The sequence below is a fragment of the Neolamprologus multifasciatus genome, chromosome 17, assembly GCF_963576455.1.
Source record: "Neolamprologus multifasciatus chromosome 17, fNeoMul1.2, whole genome shotgun sequence".
Lineage (NCBI taxonomy): Eukaryota > Metazoa > Chordata > Actinopteri > Cichliformes > Cichlidae > Neolamprologus > Neolamprologus multifasciatus.
In genome coordinates this window covers 5,763,504-5,789,445 of record NC_140455.1, presented here as the reverse complement: position 1 = coordinate 5,789,445, position 25,942 = coordinate 5,763,504, and the positions used below count along the sequence as shown (strand labels likewise).

Here is a 25,942-nt window from a genome sequence, read left to right as displayed (position 1 = left end):
GATCAGCTGTTTCTGAGATACTCAGACCAGCCTGTCTGACATCAACTTCCACGCAGGTCATCTTGAGTGCACCTATATGCCTAATTCAGTTTCTCTCATGTTTTTTATTTTCACCTTTATTTATACAGGTAAATCTCATTGAGACACGAGGTCTCATTTTTAAGAGCGACCCGTTTTAAATATCCATACAAAACGACAACGTGTTAAAGCATACTGTAGTTGTTACAATTCATACAAAAAAAATTGCACCTGAAAATAAAATAAAAGACAGTAACAATACCACAAGAACATGAACAGACATCCAATGATGCTTCCTCTGTTGTCCTTCAGTTCAGTTAAGCTGCACAGTTTCAAATCCTGTTGTAATTTGTTCCAAGTATAAGGAGCATTGTAAGAAAATACCTTTTTCTCAAGTCCTGTACATACTGTAGGAAGAGTGAATGTATTAAAGGCCTGTGAGCAGAGGCTGTAATTACTGTGTTTAGGTGACATATAGGAAGCAGTAGTAAGCCAATTATTGATATATAGATGAGACTATACCAATGCAATAGTCTGCATGTGAACAGTGAAGAAACACAGAGGCATCCTGTGATGAATCTCACTGCTCCATGATAAACAGTGTGCAACATCTGTAAAGAGCTAACAGGAGCCCTCAAATAAATAATGTCACCATAATCAATGTGATGTAAGAAGGTGGCAGCAACAAATTGTATTTTCACACCTTACTTTTAATCTGAATGTTTTTTTTTATAAGATTTCCAATGTGTGGCTTAAAAGAAAGATTATGTGATTGGCTGATTAGATATTTGTATTAAGCACTTGAACCGGGTCACCGAATAAAGTGACTGGTGAGAGTATGCCTCATTTTCTTATTAAACAGCATCAAAACAAACATGTCAGTGCATGCAGTGATGATGAAAACTAAGCGTATTGCATGCAAGTGAAATTTGAAGGCTTATGCATCACAGTTTGGCTTTTATGCACCGCTCAAAGAAAACTGTGCTTTTAGTCAAAAATCCATATTTTCCCTGGACTTGAGTTTGTGCAGTGGGTTTGCGTAATCTGTTATTCAAACATAACTACCTATTGGCCAACGTGTGGAAAGAAATGTGCTAATTAGACTGGTGCAGGGTAATTGCATACTGCAGGAGAAGGAGTTTCTTCTGGGCCAATCTGTTTTTGATTTGCATCAAGAATAATTTGGAGGATGAAGCACGATGTGCTAAATTTGCTCATATAATTACTCTTTAATGTTCTCAAAGTCCGCCTTGAGGACAAGGTAGAGCCACACGTGATAGGAAAAAAACAGAAAAAAGGATCATTGCAATGCAAACGGTTTCTGATTTCAATCTTAAATCTGTTTTGTTTTTTTGTTTTTTTGTCATCCAAAGGCATTTAAAGCATCATTTTGAAGGAAAATCTGGGAAACTTGACATTAGACCAGAAATATTTTGTTTTTTTTGTCTTTCTCTGTACAGTAGTCTTAATGTGAACACTCCTGGAGTAAGAGGACATTTCAATCTTCAAACCATGATCCAGAAATTATGGTCTTTGTTGGAGGGGTGTTGGGTTTTTAAAGAGACTGTACACATGGAAACAGAGAGAGAAAGAGCTAAATGACAACTGGCATCCACAAGGCTCAGATACAATACGCACAAGCCCATTTTAAATTTGCATAATTGTGCAGATTCGAATAATGATTGAATGTTTTATATATTCCAGTCTTCTGTTGTGTGAGTGCAGTCGGAGAAAAAAAATTAAGGGAGAAGCTCACTCAGTCTTTGCATCCTTGCTCACGAACGCGCGCACAAACACAAGTTGATGACAGTCTGAATGCCATTTTCACACAATCCAATTTGATATATAATGTTTGTTTCACAGTTTACCCACTTCCACTCGTGTGTGTGAGAGAGTGCATTCATATCATTGTGGGGACCAAAAATTGGAAGTTTACTGTACTTGTGGGGATCAACACACCTTATGGGGACCACAATCCTGGTCCCCATGAGTTTGAAGGCATTTTTAAGACTCAAAATGTGGCTTTAGTGTCAGGGTTACATTTGGGTTATGGTTAGGTAAGGGCTACGGAAAGCATTATGTCAATTAGATCGGCGGTCCCCAACCCCCGGGCCAGTCGGTGAGTCATTTGGTACCGGGCCGTGGGAGTTGAGGCTCGGGTGTGAAATTTATAGTTTTCAGGGTTTTTATCGGTTTTTATCACTATTTTTTTAATCGTTTTTATCGTTAACTCAGTTTCCCAGTGTCTCTTCCCGTGTGTTATGAATAAATCTTTTTTTGGTACCGGTACTGGTTTTATTTTGCTGTATTTATCCACGACACCTTAAAGGCTGGTCCGTGAAAATATTGTCGGACATAAACTGGTCCGTGGCACAAAAAAGGGACCGCTGAATTAGATTCACAAGCTATGAATACCTGTGTGTGTGTGTGTGTGTGTGTGTGTGTGCGCACGCGCATCTCTGTGTGTGTGTGTGTTTGTTTGTGTGTGTCCACACAAAAATAATGGTTAGCAAGTTTTTATGTGTTTTTCTTCCTGTCTTTTCTGGCTCATATTCTCTGTCAGCCCACCTCCCCTCATTCTCTCCAATCATCAGTCACTTAATCAATCGCTGATGTTTTCTGCCTCACTTTTATGTCCCCTTCCTCCGCCACTTACTTTCTTTCTTTTCCCTCCTCACTCCCACTCTCTCTCCCCCTTCCATCCATCCATCCATATCTCAAGTGGTAAAGTGGTTCCGGTCATTTCCATGCAGTTTGCTTAATATATGCTGATGATAATAGCCTATCGACCTACTCCTCCACACATACGTGCATATTCCTCTTGTGTTCCCTGCATTCATTCAGCCATCCATCTCTCCATCCCCCTGTTCAGGCTGGAGGGAACAGCAGACGAATGAGAGGTGGGAGGAAGTGGAGGGGCCACTTGATTGAGTGTTGAAGCTAACAGGCGTCAGTGTTCGTGCTGAAAAAGTACAAATGAATTTTCTTTCCACTGATTCAAAATTTCTTTATTTTTACAACAAAGAGAAAGGAAAGAAAAAATTTAATCATTTCATAAACTACTCACATACAGCACAAAAATTGAAGTGTTAATTATTTATTTCAACAACATGCAGTGAATGAATCTAAATCATTCAATACTTGGCGTGAGCACCCTTTGCCTTCAAAACAGCATCAGTTCTTCTGGGTACACAACAACAACAAAGGAACTTGGCTGGTAGGTTGTTCCAAACATCTTGGAGAACTAACCACAGATCTTCTGTGGATGTACGCTTCCTCAAATCCTTCTGTCTCTTCATGTAATCCCAGACACACTCGATGATGTTGAGATCAGGGCTCTGTGGGGCAATAACATCACTTCCAATACTTCTGATGACTTTGGCTGTATGTTTTGGGTCGTTGTCCTGCTGCAGAATACATTTGGGGCCAATAAACAACCATTTATATTTCTGAAAGCATTCTTTGTAAACAGCATTTTTTTTTACACCTGCCTAAAACGTTTGCACAGTACTGTATATACATATGTGCAATGTACAGTAAATGCAGAGTTTGAAACTCTTCTGAGTTTAGCTGATGCCTTAGCTGTTTGCAGCAGTTGAAAATAAATAATCAAGTTTCTGATTTGCTCACATAAATGTGAAAGCCTTTGTGTATGAATTCTTATACCCTCCCTGATTTTATGCTGCATGTGGAGGCATCAGAAGACTTATTCATATTGGGGGGGGGGTGTTTCTGTGTAGACCTTGTTGGCCCTTAGAGGTCAAAACTGCGACTTGAGAAAACTCAGATATCTTCACCTCTTGGCAAACAGTGGTAAAACATTAGCAAAAGCTGCATTTAGTTGAATTTATTGTATTTTATTTTTAATTTATTGCTGAAGATGTTTTCCTAATGTCTAACTCAACTTTCTGAAGGGCTTTCCTTTTATTAGCCCTGGAAGGTGAAATAGGCTGAATAATGTTTTTCTTCAGTATTCAAACAATGGTTTACCTTAAAATGTCAGAAAATACTCACCCCCCCACCCCCCCCCCCCCCCCCCCCCAAAAAAAAAAAAAAACAGACATCGAGTTTCTAAGAATTTCAAGCTGAAAACCTACGAATCCAAATGTACAAACCAGAAAATGTCTGGTACATTTGGTTGAGAATAATTGAATCAATGAGCATTCAAATGAGTTGAAATTATAGGTGCTAATTTTCTGTTGATCATCCTTCTTCCTCGTTTTTTCCCAGCTCTGCTTGTATTTAATATTGCATTATTTTAGGCAGCAAATTCACAGACAGAATTACCTTCAAACATGCATCATTAAAACCACCTGCTGCTCCACGCTGCTGTTGCTGCCTGACTGTTGATCATTATTCGTATTAATGTCTCTGTTGTTCTGTCCCGTGCTTTGTTTAACCCTGAAGGACTTATTCATTGCTCTCACATTAGAAATTTGTCACTTGGACTTTGGATTTATTGACTTTCATACCCTCAAGATCAGAGTTTATTGCAACATTATAAGAGAGTAGCCAGGCCTTTTCCACCAGTGTGGTGCTGGTGTCACATCTAGAAATGCTTCCAGTAGAGATTCAAAAAATAAAAATTTCAAGAAGACTGATGCTGATGTGACAAAGCTGGATAAGAGAAAACCCCAAAAAGCACTTGGTGACAATGAGAAGAAGAAACTCCCTTTTTTAACAGGAAGAAACCTGGTAAAACCAGGATCAGGGACGAGCAGCCATCTGCTGCAACCGGTTGAGGTGAGAAAGATGCCCACAGATTACATCCTTCCATAGAAATCACTCCAACCTCACAGTTATGCTACTTTCTCAAAAGAAACCAAAGCTGACTTCACTCATTAACAACATTGTGCTGATGTACTATAAATGCACTTGATCAAAATAACGTTAATCCACAATTAACACAACAAATCTCACACTATGGCTAAGGACCAGTGTTCACATTGGTCTGCTGTTTTGCTTGCTACATGATTGGTATTTCACAACGTCTGCACCTTTCAAAATACATTTGGCCTGTGCGATACAGACTGTGTTGATTGATATAAAAGCCTCTGTGACTCACACGCTCTTATGCAACCTTGTGTGCAAAGTGAACCACAAATATAGCTCTTCAGCTTTGTTTTGCACAATTTTCCCCTTCTTTACTCTTCAGAGTAAAAAGGTCAGTAATGTTTTGGCTGATCACTTGGTTGCAGCTTAAAGTAATGGGGAGATGTGGCCAGAGCCATGTGTGATATTGGCCAAGTCTATCACAAATGCTGCATTTCAGAGGGAGCAAACCACACAATATGTACCGAATGGATGCAAAAGTGCACCTTCCTTTCACCGTATGGAAATTAATATAAGAAATCAGATAAGGGTTTCTCATAAAAGTGTTCATTTATATAGTTGCAGCTTCCTGAAATTATATAAGCTTTTCTCTTTGGCTGAAATATCCAGAGTCTATGAATATGCAGATTTGTTTTTTAACACAGCTGTTTATATTTTGTAGACACTACAAGTAACGCTGCATTTAACTTCCAACAGTGCCGCAAAATTCTCTTTGTTTGTGCGTGTCTGGAATGAAGATGAATTTATTTTAGTATTAACAAACCAAACCTTCAAATGGTCTCTAACAGATCACACATCCTTTAAAATGTGAGAGACGTTAAATTGAGTTTCTGTCCTTTTTATTCTTGCTGTATTTCATATGAATCGAACCAGTGCTAACAATACGTTAAGTGGTATGTTTTAACCACAAGCCATTACTTTGTGGACATAGTCATTATCTGATAAAGTCCATTAGCTATAAGCTATTAGCCTGCCTGCATTATTTAGCTTGAGCTCAGAAGATGGAAATGACTCAGCCTTCTTGACAGAGAAGTCAGTCTTTATCAGCAGTACACTCTAACGCTGAGACATGTCTTTATTGACTGCTGACCATAAATGTATGATAATAATGCTCTGTCAAGTTTATATGCTGAAAAAGGCCCATTATTCGATCCGGCTCCTAAGTAGGAGATTATTGTAGTTTGGAGCTGTCTTTTCCACAGACTCTATGTTAGGTTGTGTTTGTGTGTATCTCTGTCTATGTGCACGTCCCTGGAGTGGTGTAGCAAGAGCAAAAGGATGTATCTTTTACATCATGTCATTTCTTTATCTATCCTTTTTGACTAAAGAAGCTGAGAGAAGCACTTCTACCTCCACTCCACTGTTATCTGTCACTTCACTGTCTGTCAGTCATGCACAGAAAAAAACCCATACATGCATGCATGAATTTGTGCATTTGTTAGTCTAAAACTCTCTGAAAACATTGGGCGGATTAGGATTCGGATAACTTTGCAGTCTTTGCAGCCTCTCATGCTGGCTTCTCGTTTTCTTAGTCAAAGTGCATCATGACGGTAGCTTGGGCTGCTCAGATAACTGCCACTGGAGAAGATTGTGTTTTGCCAATCAGTCTTCTAGATGAATGATATTGCTATTCCTAGATGGTGCCGAGAACGTGCAGATATAAAAACGTGTCTGACCTCCTTTGTTTGCCCCGATGATTTATTAAAAGATAGTAAATGCAAGTATTTTTAGGTCTCTGGTGGGGGCGTGGGGGGCACACCTATCAAGCAGTAAGCAGCTGATACTGGCTGATAAGAAGTCAGTAAATTTTCTTATGCGTACTGAAAAAAAAAATCCACTTTAAAATACATTTACTTCATTAAACAGCTCTTGGCGATAATGCTGCAGTGGTGGCGTATTAATTTTTTATTCCTACAGATAATTGCTGAAGTCTGAAGGGCTGGTGACGTTAGTTTGTAGTGTCAGAACTTCCGTTGTTTTCAGAAGTTGATGGGTTTTATGCTGGACTGCTCTTGCTACCGGTGGCATTTATTATATCACTCAACCCACTTTCTCCTGAAGGAACTCGCTCCAGCCTGCTGGGTGCATTTAACCAGGACAGGTTATTCCATATGTTTTGAACCCATCAGTGAGCAGACAGTTCTAACATCTTACAGCTAATGTGGCATGCCTGGAAGTGGAAAGGTACTGTATATTAGTGAAAGCCTGTTAAGTAGATTTGGAGCATTCCTGTGAACAACAAACAGATGACAGGAGTGCGCCTGCTTTTAATCAGACACTCCAGCAGGTGAGCATCTGCAAAAGGCATGCCATTATCAGGCACAAATCTGATAATGGCATGAATGCAATCCTGGTAATAAGTGGAAGCATAAGAAGACTACTCTGCCCCAGTAAGACATGTAAAAAAAAAAGAAGAAAGAAGCTAAAATAAAACACGAGATACGGGTTGTTTTCTTTTTCTTTTCTTTTTTTCTTTTGGTTTTTGTAGTGCTCCACATTTACAAGTGTCAATAGGGATTTTTCAGATCTCCTTAAGCACAAATTAGCTCAATTCATCATGTTTATACAATTTGCGGGATGTGATCAATACCAATGTCTTGACGTTGCCGGTTCCCCGGCCAACTAGGAATTTAAATGAAAAATCAAACACGAGGAAAAAAGAAATTCAAATAATTTTTCACATTAGAGCCCACATTTCTCTGCCCAGCCACAGAAGAAAAATCTAAAAGAATGACTTACTGAATAAATGCTATGTCTTTTTATGTGTGTTTCTTCTAGCTTGCTCAGGATGAGGGCAGTCCAGTGCGAGGGTTTGGCGTGGTGGAATATGAGAGCGCCGAGCAGGCAGAAGCTGTGCTGATAGAGATGGACCGAACCCTGGTGGGAGGACAGGAGGTCCGTCTGTCACTCTGTACCCCTGGCACCTCAGGGAGAAGCACCTTGGCTGCACTCATTGCTGCCCAGGGTATGGTGAGTATGTTACGGAGAAAGCAGCATCACAGACGCATCACAGAGTGTACTGAAGAGAGCGCAGACGGCAGTACACGGCATTTAATGTCACCTTCTGTTAACGCAAGAAGAGGCTAATATTAGCGGCAGCATTGGTTTAGTAGCAATCTTAACAGTTCACTACCCACCAGTTTTAATGTAATATACCTGCCCAAAGTGTTATTTAGACTAAACCCCAGCCGTACTGTATTTATTACAGACTTGAAGAATCGATGAGAGATGAATCACAATTTATTAGTGTGGATATGTCAGTATGTCACAGTTATATCTTCCACATAAAAATGTGCAAAGGTTTTCACCCAGCTGTTCCCACATAAAAACACAATTTAAACACCAAAACGACCGGCTGATTTGCAAAATGCGAGGTTTTTTCACACCATTTGAAGTGTGCAGAGCTAAAGTGAACAAATTAATCAGAAGCTGGAAAATTTCTCTGACATTTTTTCATCTCTAACCTGCTGCTGAGCCCACAATTATTAATCTACGTGCATGGTTTTATCACCAAATTAAAGGAAAAATCTTTATTTTTTTCTTTCTACTGCATAGAGCAAGTTATCAGGGCTCTCTGGGATTTTAAACCAGGTGGAGTTATAAGCTGTTTTGAAAAAGAAGTGCCAAACTCAGTTCACATCACTTTTTGACACTTGGTTATAGTTACATAACATGCTGTCACCATGGCAACTACCTGCCACTTATCTGACATAGGTGGACCGTTGAGGTGCCATGCATTTGAATTTCATCATCCGATTCGCTGATTTGACTCTCGTCTCTCTGCAGCTCAAGTCCGGCAGTAGCAGGAATCCTAGTTACTGTTAAAGCTGATTCCAGACACATCCAGGAATCAATATTTCTACCATGTTGCTTGGCATTAATGACTGTATTTGGACCATCATCAGCTTACCACACCCCCTAAACCTCCAAACCCACCGTCACTGTAAATGAATTGAAACATTCCCTTTGCTATTTCCTATCATAAATCCTAATATTACTTTCAAAATTTAAAACGTTATGTCACAGTAGTCTCATTTTTGTAGCATTCCCTCATACGTGGAGGACCACATGCTACAACACTGGACTTCTCATGGAAAAAAAAAACCCAGAGGAAAACAACAAAAAAAGAGCGGATATGCTCACAGCTACTTTTCCATCTAATTGTGATGCCAGTGCCGGGTGGTTCTTGCACATCCGCTGCTGAGAAACACCGAGGTTTGACGTGGAGCACATGCACAAACACCCTCTAGCCGAGAAGGTCTTTGTAGCTGTGATACCCCTCCTACACAGAGCTGTGGTAGCAGAGAGGCACTGACATGATAATTATAGTTCTATAGACTGATTGGGCTCCTCCGCTGTCTCCCGCAGCCTGAAATAAACCAAACCACAAGCTAGTGACACACTATGACACTCATACGTGCACCCATTCAAACAGATGCACCCAGTGAACCCGCACACGGCATGTAAATACAGCGAGTGAGAGTAAGGGAGAAGTGAGAGTTCCCAAAAGGAGGAGTCCCTGCTAATCCCTGTGGGTACCTCGATTTACTACAGCTACTGAGTCCTGACAGGTTTGTGTGTACGTGGGTATGGAAGGAATCTAGGGACAGAGAAGGGAAGCGGTTAATGGCTACTTAAAGAGCGGTCCAGATGGTGTTTATTTCATGCTAGTAGACATATCGTGAATGAAATAAGCAGTCACCACCGTGACTGACTGTTTTTCACATGCAGTGCAGCAATGACTGCGTCAGAATCACTTGATTCAGAGAGTTTCGTATGTAACAAATCTCAGCCAGGTTAGTATCCTGCTAGCTTGCAATCAAGAGCAAGGATTATCCTGCATTAGCAACACATAATTATTATTGATAATGTTGTCTTAATGATAATGTCATTAAGACGAACACTGATGATATTTTATATCTGTTTATATGTTTCCTGTGTAGTAGAGAGTGATAAATGAAACGCATCACTACCTCGTATGGCAGCTTGTAGGTGGTTGAGAATAATTATTGTTATCAGAATACATCAAACCTACATTTGTATAGAAGGTGAGCAGCTACCGCCTTCGCTGTGGGTGGGCGTTGGATGCGTTGGTGGAGCTGGAGGTGGGGAGCAATTTTCACAGATTCGCACCTAGTAATGGCGGCTCATGCTGAAGACCTGGAGGGATCGTTGTCATAGGCTGAACGTCTACATATGTCCCTTTGATGAAGAGAGATGAGTTTTCAGGGCTTTCATCAGTGTTCTCAGAGGAACCGTAATCACGTTTTAAAATACAGGAATGATGGGACGAGATGTAAAATAGCGCTCGTCGGGAAATGGCATCCTAAAGATTTTTCATTTTACAGTATTTGAAGTTTGAAGTATGTCACGTAGGTTTTCATGAATATATTTTGTGTAATTCAAGATTCCATCAAGATTTCATCTATTGATCTTTTTATGTCTCTGAACGATATTAATATTTATTTGCAACTTGGATGCGCAACAACAAACTCTCCACAGGTGTCCTCTATACTTTGGATCGCCCTTATCGAGCTGTTATAAGTGCTAAATTTCCACTTTAGCTAAAAGCTGTAGTCTCTCTTTCTCTGATGGCATCACAGCTGTTGCAGAGCGTGAATTATCAGATGCACGTAAAGAGGTTATAGCTGTGACGGATGGGATGGAAGATGTGTTTTTGAATAAATTAACAGGGGAGATTGAGGAGGAAGGAAGACATGCAATTGGTAAAAGAAACAAAAAAAAAAAAGGGGGGGGGGGGGGAGACCAGAAAAAGGGGAAGAAAAAAGAGGTAAGACAGAAAGAGATCCTGTGAGGACTGAGGTTACATTAGTGCCCCGAGGCCCCTTCAGCATTATTGCAGTGAATGTGAGCAGCTGGTAAAAGCAACATCAGATCTTCAGAAAGAGCTCAAGACCTGCTCCTGTCTACAGTTCTCTGAGGCGATTCTCTCATTTCTCCAGTTAGTGTGATGTGAGTGTGAGTGTGAACGCTGAGGACCAGATGGCCTCCTCCCTCCCTCCTTTCTTCTCCCTTCGTCCTTTTTTCCCCTTACGCGATACTTCTCGCTTTCCCTTCTTCGCGGCTTCCTTACCTCCCTGGCATGTCTGTGTGTGCGTTACAGTGTGTGGGTGTGTGGCTGGATTTTGTGCCAGTAGCCAAACAGACTGATGCATGCTGACATTTTCTCCAGCAGAAAGAAAAGAAATGAGAGAGCTCTCCTCCTCCTCCTCCTTCTCTTCCCTTGAAAGACGCTGTCAGCTATGACTGGCCTTGTTCAACACACACACATACGCGCGCGCACACAAACAATAGTTTTCCTCACCGGAACATTTGAATACACATAGTGTACTTGTGCACTAGACTCTCCTCTTCCTTACTTGCTGACAGGACGGAGTCAAACGCAGCCCATCCCCGTCAGTAAAGCTCTCGGCTCCGGGATGCGACAGAGAGGAAACAACGTTGACTTGTGGTAAAGTCAGGCTGTAGCTCGGGGCAGGCGAGGAGGAAACATCACCATCCTTGCTAATGTTGTTTTAAATAGCCGTGTCTGTAGGGCGGCCAGCGCGTACTGCCGCCACACTGTCAGAGCTGAGGAGGATCTACCAGAGCACGGGCAGCTCCATTCGATTTGACGCAGTCTAATTCAATAGGATTTCATTTGAGTCTGTTGAATGAAATTTCCTCAGCATAATGAGTAATTGAATTCTTATTTGGGGTAATGTGCCTTACCGTAACTCCTTTGATTAAATGCAAGTCAGCAGAGAACTGTTCAGATCCAGGAAATTTAGCTTAATGTCAAATTAAATAGAAGCTTATTGGTAATAGGAAAGAAAACAAGAGTTTAAAACGACTCTGAGAAGTGTTGTGTGTGAGATAAGGGCAGCTTTAATTAAACATAATGTTCTAAAATGCACTTGGGTTAGGTTTTAAACATACATATATTCATATATGAAAGAAAATATTAAAGATCAAAACCTGAGTAATGCAAAACAGTCCTCGTAAATCTTCCACTGGTCTTTGGTGCAGCTCCTCTAAGCTGTTTTAAGCCCACCCTTTATCACGTTTTTTCCTGATTGGTTGCACCTTCTAAACAGAAGGCCTAAACCGCTGGTGGGTGGGGCTTCTGTGCTCACAGCTGGAAGCATGTGCCTCATTTCAACATCCACCATTGTACATATGACAGAACATTAGGAAAAGCAGAGCTGTTGCACTTTAAACAAATGAATTCCACAGCAGTCAGTGATGGGGTCAGTTTGTTATTGCAGAGAAATTTGCTCTCTGCATTTTACTCATTCTTGGCATGAGGGCAGAAGAAACCAGAACTCCTGGAAAAAAACAGGCACAGGCCACCTAGGACTTTCTTGCTGTGAGCCAACGGTGCTTATACCTCTTTTACAACTCTGCTCTGTTGTAGTTTGAGGACTGATAAACACCAAAGGCTACACAGGCCTAAGATGGAGTCTCTTCATTTTCTTTTTTCTTTTTCAATCTAGGCAATTGCCTATCAAACTTCCCCCTCTCCCTTATTTTATTGCTCTATGACTTTCTGTCAGCACTATGATTTACTAATCATCTTTACAAATTTGAATGAAAACAATAACAGGATGGTATTCTTGCGTCAGACTTATTTGTTATGTATATATTTGTGAAAGCCATGCACAAGACGCAGGATTACATTTTAAAAAGCTGCGCTTTGATCAGATATTCTTTTGAAGTGACGTATTTAAGTTCAAGGCAGACGCTCCCTAACCGTGAGCTAAACTACATGTGTGACAGACATTTTTACAAAGATTTTTCTTTGTGCCCGTTTCTTTTGAAACGACCGAAACGCCCTCTGAAACCTTAAAAAAATAAATAAATAAATAAAATATTGGCCGTCTCACTATAAGCTGTCATCTTGTGTCAGCACAGAATTGGATGCTGGAAAGGCAGCAGTCATGTAATGTGTCATAATGTGCGTCTTTAGCCAGGTTCCAGCACAGCAGCAGGCTGTGAAAAAAGCTGTTTTTCAAATATGATACAAACTTGTGAATAAAAGTGGCCTTCCCAAGTCTCTAAAAAACATTTTTTCCTTCAGACTCTTTCTTGTCCTTGTTTTTCTCCCCCGTCCTTTCTCTCCCTCCTGCTGCTGTCGTTTCTCAGCTTTGTCCTTTTATATTTTTTCTTGCCTTTTTTCTTTTGTCTCCCCTCTGCTGACATTGGAGCCATATCCTGATGATGTAAGCTAGTGTAATGATTACTTAAGCCATCAGGGGCTCCTAATGACAAGATCAAAACAGATACTGTACTGCACACATACACAGATACACACATGCACACATATAGTCACGTGTTGTTGCACTCACATGTTTTTTGTGTTTTTTGTTTTGTCTCCAGATTCTGAGTAACAGGAAAGGTTTGCTACCAGAACCAAACTTGGCTCAGCTGCTGACCAGTATGACGAATCCCGCTGCTCTGCAGATACTCATGAGACCGTACCACACTGGGAAAAGAGGAGGTATGCTGGATAGTCTACATTTCAAATCTGTGAAACAAAAGTATTGTTACAGAAATATGTAAAAAGTATTTCTGGCTGTTCCTATGTTCCTGTTAAGTGTGTTGGCATGATGATGATTTCCTTAAAAACGTTGAGTGGCCGGGAAAATCCTGAGGATGGGGTATCACAAAATTTATAGCCTAAAACCTGTGAATTCTTTTTCCAAAATAATTTTTAAACATTGTATGATGAAAGTTCTGTTTCTCAATTTTTATATATTTAAAAAAGAAAGGCAACATATGAGGAGTTAGAACTGTTGTTTTATTTTTTTAAGTGGTTTCTCTTTAAATATCATGCTAGCATATCTTGCTACATGCTAGCTGAGATTGTGGCAACATTGAAAAAGTTGTACATCTGGGGAAAAAAACAAAAAAACACCTAACATCTGGATAGTGGATTATCTGACAGTGAATTGGAAATCCAAGCATTGGCTCAGGAAGACTGAACGCAGGCTGTGGCATCTGAAAATGAAAGTTAAAACTCTATAATGCAATTAAAAAACAGATGAACATCATCCTCCTCTATTAAAGACTGAGGTGAGTTGAAGGGGAAAACTATACTTTCATCTGACCAATCAAATCTGAAAAAGTCTGCTTCTTTGTAGGTGTACGGGTGCATTAGTTCACATGACATGGTTAGCTTGTACATCTGTCAGAGCCTTATTAATGCTGAAATGATATGTACAGCTTTAGAACAGCTTCTTGGTGCATACATTTTTGCTTAATCCTATAAGATGGTGCCAGATGTATCCTCCTCACATTGAACCTGCATGGCTCCACAGGGAAAGATTCCAGGTGATAAACTGGCCTGCTTGAAGTCCACAGCTGTCATTCATCAAAAAAACATTCTGTGCATTATGAAATGTGGGCCTAACCTGCATCAAGCAGGAAAAGCTTCAGGCCTCAGAAGCCTCTGCAGTTGGTTTACTATTTTTTCAGCTTTTTTGAAAAATCATAAAACTTAAAAATTATGATATTTTAGCATTAAAATTTTAATTAAGAGCTTCCGCATTATGGGTGGGGGATTGTTAAGCTCAACATTTTGTCACAATATTTAAAGAATGCTATGCAGTATCAATATTTCTATCAATTTAGAAAAAGCATGCGGTTAGCAGCATTTATAAATGTAACTAGCTCATGAGCATTTTCAAATGTAAGCATGAAAATAGCCTAGGCAGTATTTTCCCCGGAAATGTTTAAGTATAAGTGTAAAATAACTGCTAACACTTAATAATTATAGTAACTGAACCTTGTAACTGCTCATCTTGATGTTGGCATATGGCACTTTTATATCACATCAATAATTTATACTGGTGTTATTGTGGACGATGTCACAGGCCTACTGGCCTACCATGATAGAAACATAAAAGGTAATTAGCAAAGCTATTAATTAAGGGCAGCTGTGGCATAAACATTGCATTGGGCGGTGGGATAACAAATGTAAGCACTATACAACAAGTCAATATGAACATTTAGACAAATATAAAATGATGAAATTGGTGATAATGATCTGGGCAGAAACTAGATCATGACTACAGGGCATGGCTGGCAATCAAAGCTCCGCTGAACGAGTCTCCCTCTGCCAGGCCCTCCTATATACTGTAATCACCTCGGCAGTGGCTTCATTATTTGATGAATGGCTAATCAGGTATTAAAATGAAATCGTGTGACATTAGGGGAAGAAATGAGAACAGGAAGGAGAGAAAATGAGAGAGGTGGGGGAGCTCTCTTAAAGAAGAGTATGCACAATTAAAGTCTAAAATTAGGATCTTGATTAAATGTTAAACTTTCTCTACTTATTCTGGAGGAAGCTACCATTAGCATTGACGCTTACATTTATTATGACCAAGGCTTGTGTTACCACTGTTGCGAAATCAGTTTTACCCCTGTTCTTTTATTCGTCGAAACTTCCAGAGACGGCACCGGAACTCAGTAGTCATTTTCACAAAACTTTTATTTATCTTTATTCATCTTCATTTAAGCATGCACTTCTAGAAGGGAAGACGAGGCCGGTGTGTCCCTCTGCAAAATCTTCACCCCTTTGTTAGTTACAGCCAGCTTTATAGAGGTGTCCCCATCATAAAACCCCCCTACGGTGTGCTGCAAACTCTGTGTCTGTGTCTATGTGAGTGCTCGTGTGTGACTGTGTACGCATACCTGTGTGTATGTGTGTGTGCACGTAAGTGAGTGTGCGTGACAGTTAAAACACTGTGGGTGTAGGTGACTCCCTAGAGGTCATAAAAAACCCATTTCCCTTCCAGACCACAGTTATCCAGGTCAAATGTTGAGACCCCCACCCAAACATTCTCTGGGGAATTTCCTCTCAGGATTAACTCCTCTCTGTTTTACTTTCACAGTTCAACTGGGGAGGGTGTCCTATACTCTGCTCCTAAATTCAGGACACCATCAGGCCTTTATTACATTGAGGGCAGTGTCAATGTCTCTACAATAATTCTAGATTCTATGTTAACACATTTCTAAACTCTAAATCAGCTAAACATTTCTACACCACGCATACACAAAAGAAGCAGAAGAAAGGCTGTGCATCTGTGGTATGGGTGCAGATCAGTGTGATCGATTTTGTTTTTATGAATCACAAACAGGAAGTATGTTGAATGTAGAAATTGGGATTGCACTGGATTTTGTGATGTATTTTTAAAGAAGGTGCATTAAAGAAAGCACAAATGTCTCTCCTCACAAACACGTAGTTGCCCTTAAAAAAGGGTATAGAAAACTACAGGAGGTATTGCTCAAGGGGAGCAAAAAGAAACTTGTTAATGGACTCTGTGCCGTTTGGAAGAGTTATTGGAGCCCAGAAATATACAGTCAACTATCTCACTGGATGTCTTATCAAGTGGGGTGTCACTTTCACAGCGAGAGCTGGCCTCGGAGGTGTTTACTGTGAGAAGTGTACTGGACAACAAATTAACTGGAGATTGGAAATCAGAAAATAATAAGACCAAGAGCATTGCAAAAGTGATTTGGACTCAAGTCCTGAAAAGTAAATCTCTAATGCCAGGAAGAGACCATATCAGTGGATGATAAACATTAAATTATCAGGAAGTATGACAGTAATTAATCCTTTGTACTCTGCATATATGATGGGGCAAAAGTACTCAAGATGAAATATCTATTGGTGAGCTTAACACAAATTCATCTGCTTAATTGTTTGTCTTTTGTCAGGCCGTTGCAACATCTTGATTGTTTTTACTCTTCAGCCATTCTGCTGCAGATTTGCTGCTGCACTTCATTGTCCTATTGCATCAGCCGGTTTGGGCCAAGCTTATCTATTGGACAGATGGCCTCACATTTGACTCTAGAATATTTTGGTATATAAAGGAGTTTGCAGTTAATTGAAGTTTTCCTGTTTTTGTTTGTTTCTTTGTTTTTAGAGCTCTTTTTAAAATATGTCTTCAACACCAAAATAGAAATTAAGTTTTGGGGGGGGGGGAAGTTAAAGTTATGTGGGAGGTAATTTGCTTTGTGCTTGCATAATATCCCAGTATTGCTTTACTGGTGCTTGTTATAAAACAGCCAGCTGTGTGATTGCTTGAAATGTGTTGTAAATGACTGATGGATCGGTTGTCTGACTTGTAATTTCGCCTGTGTGTGCCTGTTGAGATGATGATTGATTAGTACTTTGGTGGAGACTTTAAAAAAAGCAAATCACTAATGGAGGCTCTGGTGTTTCTCTTTGTTGTTTGACTATGTTTTTAGGAAAATACGGGCGTCACACCAGCCTGCCTTTCCTCAGACCTCCCCTCACTACAGCCCTGCTCACACTGGGAAAAGCACACCAGGTCACACTAACATCTAAATCTCTGAATTGTTTAGTGTGTGTGGGTGTGTGTGCGTATTCTGATGTGCTTTTCTTTTACCCTGCAGAATGCTATGTTTGGAAATGGACTAGTCCTCCAGAACCTTTTGCACATGCAGCTGGCACAGCAACAGCTTCTACACATCAAAGACAAACGCATCAGCAGTGTAAGACACCTGTTTGTGTGTCAGTGTGTGATGATTTGCATATGCTAGCGCTGAGGGTTAAACATAGTTGAGGGCATGTGCATATGTGCCCTTATGTTTTTATCTCCAGCACTTAATGCACAGGAAAACGAAACCACATCAAAATCATGCAACCTAATTGCTTCTTCTTTTCTTTTTAAAGTGAGACCTTGAGGTGATGAGTTTCTGTCTGTGTTTTCATTTGCATATTTTTTGTGTTGCTGAAGTGAAAGTTAAATGTCATGGGTACTGATGTTTGGAGTATTTGATTTTTTTTTTTTCTTTCTTTATCTTTTTTTCTTTTTTAAGCTGAATGATTGCAATTCATACTGGATACTATCTCTACATATTAATCAACCCATAACTAAGGACCATTTTAAGCTTTCAATTGACATGTCCATCCATCCATCCTCTACAGGCTTATCTGGGTCCAGGTTCCAGTCTAAGCAGTCAAACCCAGTCCTATTTCCTATTGTTCACCCAGAGGGACACTGAGGTGTTTCCAAGCAAGCCCAGAGATGTAATCTCTCTAGCATGTCTTTGGTCTGCCCCAAGGCCTCTTCCCTGTAGGATATACCCAGAATATCTCACCCGGGAGGCATCCAAGTCATATGCCTGAGCAAAATAAACTGGCTCCTTACTATAGAGGAGTAGCAGCTGTGCTCTCCATCCTACTTGAATGGCCAAACTCCTCACCCTATCTCTACGGGAGAGCCCACCCACCCTTCAGAAACTCATTTGCACCCCTTGTATATATTCTTTCAGTCACTACCCAGTTTGTGACCATATGTGCCTGTAGGGAGACTGACTGACGGGTAAATCAACCGCTTTGCTCTGTCAGACTGCAAGAGATAAGAGTCTATCCACACCTCCTCTTGCCAAGGGCAACTCCGGTTTGGAACATTACGTCTAGCCCTTGTCCAGGAGGCTCGAGAGCCCATGTTGTACATTGAGGTGAGCCTGTCTACATCCAGCTGATATTTCTCAGCCTCACGTGTTAGCTTTGTCTTCTTCCCCAACCAAAGAGGTGAAGTTCCATGTCCCAAGAGTTAGTTTCATTGCTTTGTAATTGTTGTGGAACATCCAAGTATCACTATTAATTTTTATTCATTTATTTTTTGTGAGGACATTTTAATTTAATCTCTGAAGTTGGGATTTTGAACTCTATGGGGATTGACTTGTTCTTGGTGTTGGTCTTGGAGGAACTAGAGTTCTGGGAACTTCAACGCTGGTTTCATTTTCAGTACCGGAGATTGCTACTTGGACTTTTATGAAGATGAGACTGCATATTCTGAGAAATCTGTGAGCAGTTCCTGGTAATTCTAAAACCTTCCTGGATTGGATGCTCTGGATCTGCTTAACACAACATTGTATAGCTAGCACAGCCCTCCATGGTGGATTCTGTTTGGTTTATAACGACCATCTCGCTCATGCTCTTCCAATTTTGTTGTTTATGATATTGTTCTTTGATTTTGCTTTTCTGTTCCATTTTTTTTGTAATACTCTTCCTTCTCCTCTTTCATTTCCCCTTTATTAGGTCTCCAGTCTGCTCGGGGACCCGTCCAGACTGCTCATGCAGAAAGCCTTGTCTCTGCGACCTCCAGGCCTCGTGCAGCTGGGGAAAGGCCTCCTGGGAGACTCTCCTACAGGTAAACGGGTTCCATTATGTAGTGGTTTACACATTTACCTAACGCGCTAAACATCCACAATTTAAAAGTAGACACAAATCTCTGTGGGGTTGCGTCAGGAAGTGCGTCCGGTGTAAGAAATCGAAATGTTAATTACCTGCTGTGGCGACCCCTTAATAGCAGGTAAATGGGTAACAAGCACCCTGATCAGATGAGTTCATTTAATTATTGCAAACAAATTAAATCACACTGAAGCATTCAGCCTTTGGTTGATACCTAATTTAGTGTTTGTTTTTGGTTTTCTTGCTCTACTACTTTTGTCTTTTTCTTGAGAGGGAGCATATTAATAGTTTAACTAACTGTGTGGCTCCAGAGTGCAGCGGCTTACACATTTGCTTGGCAAGGTCTGTGAAGGTCGCTGGTTCAGGGAGCAGCTGAAAGTAGAGTCTTATTAACATTTTAACTTGGTAGCGCTCCTACAACACCACCTTTATTTTTCCATGTACCAGTTTTCTAAAAATCAATGATTTACTGTTTACAGTGTAACCTTTTGGTCTGTTCTCTCTGCCAGATCCAGAATCTGTTCTATTTTACATGTTAATAATGAAGGCTCTAAGGTCCCAGAAAAATATTGTTCATGTTAAAGTGAAAGCCATAAATTTTGTGGGTCCTTTTCCTAATTCTGACCCGTGTGTCAGGCTTGTTAGGCTGTAAAGACGGCTGAATTTCGCCCAGCTGTACGTTACAGTGCGGCGCAGGAAGCTGCAGCAGATTTACAATTCAAATCTCCAGCTGAGAAAAGCTGTGTTGTTTTAAATGGAAATGATATACCGCAGACTTTTTATGTGCATAAAAACAAACAATCATGCCCATGTGCACCACTGTGAGTGTGTCCCATTTGATTGGATGCATGAGTTTGCAACTTTGCATACGAACATGCGTGTCTCTTTTCGGTGCGCGTATCTGCTGGGGAATGTTGGCTCAAGGCTCGTTAGAGCGGATTCGTTTATTGTGCGATGGAGGCCATTTGTCACAGCAATATTGGATTTATAATAAGTGCCACTGTGCGTGTATGTTCACGTTTAGTGTGTGTGTGCATCTTTTACTTATATGTTTGTGCTTTTTTTTTTGGCCCGTGTACATTTGTATGGGATTATGTTGCATGTGTACATATTTGTGTTATTAAACCCTGGAGTGAGTGAAATATTGGGATTGTGGAGAGCTAAGTGGCAGGCTGTAAATAAACACGATAAGCAGTGATGTATGAGCGGGAAACTTGCTCTCAAATATTACAGCTGGCTCTGCAGAGACGGCCAGGCTGAGTTTCCAGCCGTCTGAGCGATTCGTCTGTGTCCTGAGGAGACGGAGACACTGATGGTCATCTGTGAAAGCCATTTCGCATGTTTATCTGGCATCTTTCTCAACCGTGCCTTTATTTCCCTTCATTTAATTTCCTTTTTTTCTGTATACTATGTTTTTACTTTACTGTTTCTTGAATTTCAACTTTCTGTTATCACTCACCTCTCCTTTCATTTCCTCCTGTTTTTTTTTTTTTTTTTTTGCTTTCTTGTCATCTCCCCTTACAGAGTTGGGACAGGAGTCAGTTCCAGCATCTACCCACAATGCCACAGTAGTGGTTTCAGCAGCAGGTGTCATGCCGTACCTCCAGGGTCGGGCTGTAGGAGGAGACCTACCTAGCCACAGCACCCATTCTGTGACTACGACCCCTTCTGCTTCCTCCTCTTCTTCCTCTTCTTCTTCCTCTTCCACCTCCTGTGACAACAGGCAGCCAGCTCCTCCAGGGACGATGGTGAGCGCCCAACCGCAGGGACAGAGCTATTCCTTGGGTATAAGTAACTCAGGCCTTGGCCCGCCACCGCCTAAACCCCCTGGAGGAGTTTACACGACAACAGGCCAGCACAACAGCTCAGACAGCTGCCCCCTGGTGAGGACACCGACCGAAAATCTGCATGCGTGAAGCAAATACAAAATACTTAGACTGTAAATAAAAGATGGCCTTCCAAGTCTGAAAGGAAGTCCAGTTGTAAACCTAGACTGGGCCTGTATGTCTCATTTGACGGATGATCTAAGTAAAACATGTTCTAATCATTACACCGTTTCAGTTCTTACTTAATACAACATGATATTTATTTTTGGATGCTTTAGGGCGGAGCTACCCTGTGATTGAAAATTTGCCAAATTATGACCTTGCAGTGCTCTCGCTTACTCGGATCGTCCCCTTAATTGGATGTGTGCTTTAAAAAATAACGAGATGCGACAGTCAAAATGCTCACAAAGCATTTGATGATGTCCCCTTGGCTACGTCCATCATTTATATACAGTCTTAACATTTCAAAATGTGTAATTTGACAGACTCACAAACCAGGCAGCATTACCTGGCCCTCCTTGTCAGTATTACATAATTGTCGCCTGATCAAATGTTTGGTGGAAGTTTCTAGATGTCTATATTTATGTGTACGTTGCTGCACAAATTAATATTTGAACTCCAACTGTGATGCAAGTTGTTGATATTTTCTGTGAAACCGATCTGTAACTTATCTCTAGAAATGCTTGTTATGGTCCTAACTCCTTCTACCCTGCAGTGTCTCTGTCTCTTTGGGGGAGGGAGTATTTATTCCTGATTAGTGTTGTCTGCTTTTAACCTCAACACACAATATCAAGGGAGCTTTTTGAATAAACAGCCTCAGTCCCTTGAGCGCTTTACCTTTGGAAAATGCCTGTAATGCAACCTGTACCCACCTGTCTGTTTTCTTTCTAAAACACCTCCCTAAATCTCCTAGACTGGGCCAGGATTAAACACAGTGCGACTACACTAACATCATTATCTCTTATAAGTCTGTGTACAGAGATAATCACAGTGCCGAGGTTCTTAGGGGACACGATTCCAGTCCCAGTACTGTCTTCTCTGAAGTCCCTTTAATAGAGAGAAAGTGTAATTACTAGAGAGGACAATCCTCGCAGGTTTCCACCACCACTTTAGCACTTCAGTAGCTCACAAAAGTCAGCTTTAGAGCCTCATGTAAAGTTTGTATAATCAGTATTTTTTAGAATTTGTGTAGCACAGTATTTTTCATTAAATCCACAATGTGATACATGTTTGGAATAAAGATGAAGCAAAGAAAAGTAGCTGTAATTGCCTTCAAACACCTCTAAAAACTAAAACTGGATTTTTATTTGCAGTTCCTGTTGGTGGCAGTGTGAATAATACATTTTATATTCACCTGTCTCTCTTTAGGTAAACAGTGGACAGAGTTCTTTGTTGGGCGATCCTCCTAAAGAAGTCAGGCTGCCTTCTAATCCTTATCTAAACCTGGCAAGTGTAATGCCAGGAGTAGTTCTGCAAGGTGAGCACACGATCGCACAACAACCATAAAGCTTTTGCACCAGAGTTCACGTCCTGGCTTTTGCAGCACTTAAAAGCATTTTGTGCTCATTTATTAGTCAAGCTTTTTTATTCAAGAAGAGCAATTCAGGTCAGCTGGTGATCAATTCTACCACCTCTGTTAATCAGATCAGTTTTAAACACCTAAATAAATAGGGGCGCTATAGCCGGCCACAAACTTATTAACAATTCTCCTAACATTGGCTCATAACATTGGCTCAGGCGATTAGAGAATCATCAGGGGGTCCTTTTGTCCCTCTGCGGGGGGATACTCCCACTAGGTTTGAATCTGGGACTCCTCACCATTTGCCCTTAGAACTGAAGAAGCTTCTCGGATGAGAGGTGAAACGTCTTCAAGCAACTTAAAGAAGTCCAGACGCTTTTCTTTCCAAGCTCCTTTGACTACGATGACCTGGATGACTGAGAACCTTCACAGACACACCTAAATGAATAAAATCAGTTGGAAACCTCATATCAGACACGTACAAAAGTGTCCAAGAGCATCTCAATCATGAACAACATGAAACAGGTTCTAGATTATAATTGTCTCTATATACTGAATTGTCTCTGATTCTACCAGTATTTAACTTATTGTGTAGAGGTGTGGGGAAATATTATAAAAATACAAAATTTAATTAAATAAATTACAAAAAAGGGCAGTTTGTGTGATAACCCACATCATTATGATTATTAACACATCATTTGTCGCCCATTCTCCCTTCCACTCTTCCATAGGCTCAGTGGGGAGCAAAGCCCAGGGAGGACAACCCAGCTCCGCAGTTTACAACAGCTCAGTCGCTCCTGTGGTCTCCCAGGGCTCCAGCTCCTACTCCCACAGTGCAGCAGCTACGACCGCTGCCCCGTACAGCACAGATTCCTCCACTGACTACAGCCAGTACAACCAAGCATACACACAGGTGCTGCTCTATAACACATGCACGTGTGCACACACACACACTACACAAATATGAATGCTGAATTTTGGGGTCTGTACATTCAGTTGGTGTGAACAGGCATTACTGGGCCTCAAATATGCTATTGATGCATGTGTTGCTGAGTAGATGGATGGATACACAAAGCGCGGCTGGATGGGTGCAGCAGAGACAGGATGAGCTGTAACTAGGGGAGGCAGGGTGGTGGAAGAGATGGGAATGGGTATGGATATTTGGACAGACAGAATGAGAGTGGATTTGGCAGCGAGCACTGCGTGTCTCCATCTGTCCCTGCTCTCCTTCTCACGCCTAACACTCCACTCAGAACAAGTCCCAAAGCCCTTCTACTGCTTGTTTGTCATCTTTCTTTCCCTTTCTTTTTTGCGCTTCTTCCTCCTCCAGCAGTAGGTGACATATCTGATGCTCGCAGCAAGTACCAAACCCCATTAGAAATGTTAATTACACTCTACTCATCCAAACAAATGAGTCATGATTAGATAACCAATAAAACGGTCGGTTTAATTTGTCTGGAAAGACAAAGACAGAGGAGCGAAACGCTGGAGAGCAGGAACAATACTTAATGAGACGCATAAAAAAAATTAAAAGGTGGCAAAGAAAAAAACAACAAAACAATCACGCAAAGACAAGAAAGCACTGTTCATGCTTGGTAATGTGTGTGTGTCGTAGGAGGCCATGCAGCAGTGGTACCAGCACTATCAGGCGGCACAAGCCCACAGCTACAGCACTGCCGCGCCACAGGACAGCACGGCCGCAGACTACAGCAAGGAGCACACTCAGGTGGTAAACACACACCTGTTTGTGCCACGTGTTGTTTTTTGTTTGATCCATGTATTTCCATGTAAATGTATTTCCTTCATTTCTCCATCCTCGCATCAGAGTCCTGCCCACTTCAGTTTGCTGTAAATGTGTTCTTTGTGCAAGCAACTTAAAATATTTTGCAACTAACAAAAAGTAGCTGCGGTGCTAAAAAATAAAATGAAAGGAACCTTTTTAATCAGTGTAGCATTAGGTCAGTTAAACGTCTGGGATATTGATCTGGTCAGTCGCAGAGGGGGTTGTTAATCAGTTTCAGCTGCTTTAGTGTTAATGAAATTAACAACAGGTGCACTGGAGGAGCAACAATGAGACAACTACCAAAACAGGAATTGTTTTACAGCTGGAGGTCACTCACAATCTTTCCCTCCTCATCTTTTCTGACTCTTTGACACTAGTTTTGTATTTGGCTAGGGTCAGTGTCGCTACGGTTAGCGTGAGGTGATACCTGGACCCTGCAGAGGTTGCATGTGTAGTCCAACTCCTCCAGGATGGCATATGGCCAGAAGGTTTTCTGTGTCTCCCAGCACAGTCTTAAGAACATGAAGGAGATTCCAGAGACAAGGCCCTTAACACGGACAACCGAAGTCTACTGGCCGCTGCCATTTTTTCACTTTTTTAAAAAAATGTTTTGTTTGTTCTGAATTCAGCCCTCTGTAGGTTCAATATTTTCATTTCCATCACATCCTTTTATTCCTAACACGTTACCCAGTCCAAATTCGGTATGAATATCCAGCATGATTTTTTTCCCCCTTGAGATCTAATTTGTTCCTTTGAAAATTAAAGTGTTCCTTTAATTTTTTTAAGCAGTGTAAAAAAAACACAACAAAACTACAATGGATGTGAAATCTTGTTTTCTAGACTCCAGCTGTGTCCACCTATGGAGATTACAGTTCCTACATGCAGGCAGTCACTCAATACTACTCCCAGCCAGCAACAGCCAATCAGAGCTACGCCAGCAAGGTAAACACACACACACACACCATAAACTCTTTGAAACACACACGGCTCTCTTGACCAGGTGTTATCCCTCAACTAGCTGCTTGGAAAAGAAGAGAAAACAAAATCCTGTGCACAAGTATATGCACGAACAAGCACGCACACACACACACACAAACACACACACACAGCCTCCGTAGCCATTCACTTCAGTTATCATACATGTATCAGCAAAGCTAACGAACCCAACGTGTCCCAGGGATAAGCATTTTTACACAAGTTATTCATTTGTCTTCTTAAATTAGTTAGAACATACAAATAATTCATATTAGGGTAAGATAAGCTCATTTAGATCGTACGTGACCATACGGACACACACAGATACAAAGTGAAGCTCTTGAAAAATCCAAACAGCTTCCTATCCTGCAGACAGAGAGTAAGCTATCTGTGCGCTGGCACTAACATGAAGTTCATCCGCGTGTTTATTTGGAGAGGTTGACCTCTCGGCGACACCGATACCCTGTTAGCGGGAACGCATCACTCTGCACCCAGCAGCTGATGCCAGCCGTCTCCACACACAATGAGCAGCCAAATCCAGGCTTTGCTGCTGCTGCTGCTGCTGCTGCTGCTGCTGCTGCTGCTGCTGCTGCTGCTGCTGCTGCTGCTGGATGTGAGCATATGTGCATTACTTGTGGGGGGACATATATCAGTTTCACGTTGTGATGAATCGGGGACTCGTCTCCCTTTTGGGGACTAAAAGTCCCTTTGAGGTAAATCATAAATGCTTTTTGGTGGAATAATTAGAGTGAGGCTCC

At 41.1% G+C, this 25,942-nt stretch overlaps 1 protein-coding gene across 1 annotated transcript in view; it reads left to right on the top strand.

Annotated features, from left to right (window-relative positions):
* The window catches only part of raver2 (ribonucleoprotein, PTB-binding 2), a 122,063-nt gene that overhangs the window by 69,227 nt on the left and 26,894 nt on the right, over window positions 1-25,942 (top strand). Inside the window, exons 5-14 of the mRNA XM_085138658.1 lie at window positions 7,630-7,821; window positions 13,231-13,351; window positions 17,107-17,189; window positions 17,275-17,373; window positions 18,929-19,040; window positions 20,606-20,964; window positions 22,276-22,384; window positions 23,158-23,339; window positions 24,042-24,152; window positions 25,050-25,151. Of these exons, the coding sequence (XP_084994784.1) occupies window positions 7,630-7,821; window positions 13,231-13,351; window positions 17,107-17,189; window positions 17,275-17,373; window positions 18,929-19,040; window positions 20,606-20,964; window positions 22,276-22,384; window positions 23,158-23,339; window positions 24,042-24,152; window positions 25,050-25,151 (1,470 nt within the window). The remainder of the gene's footprint in view (window positions 1-7,629; window positions 7,822-13,230; window positions 13,352-17,106; window positions 17,190-17,274; window positions 17,374-18,928; window positions 19,041-20,605; window positions 20,965-22,275; window positions 22,385-23,157; window positions 23,340-24,041; window positions 24,153-25,049; window positions 25,152-25,942) is intronic.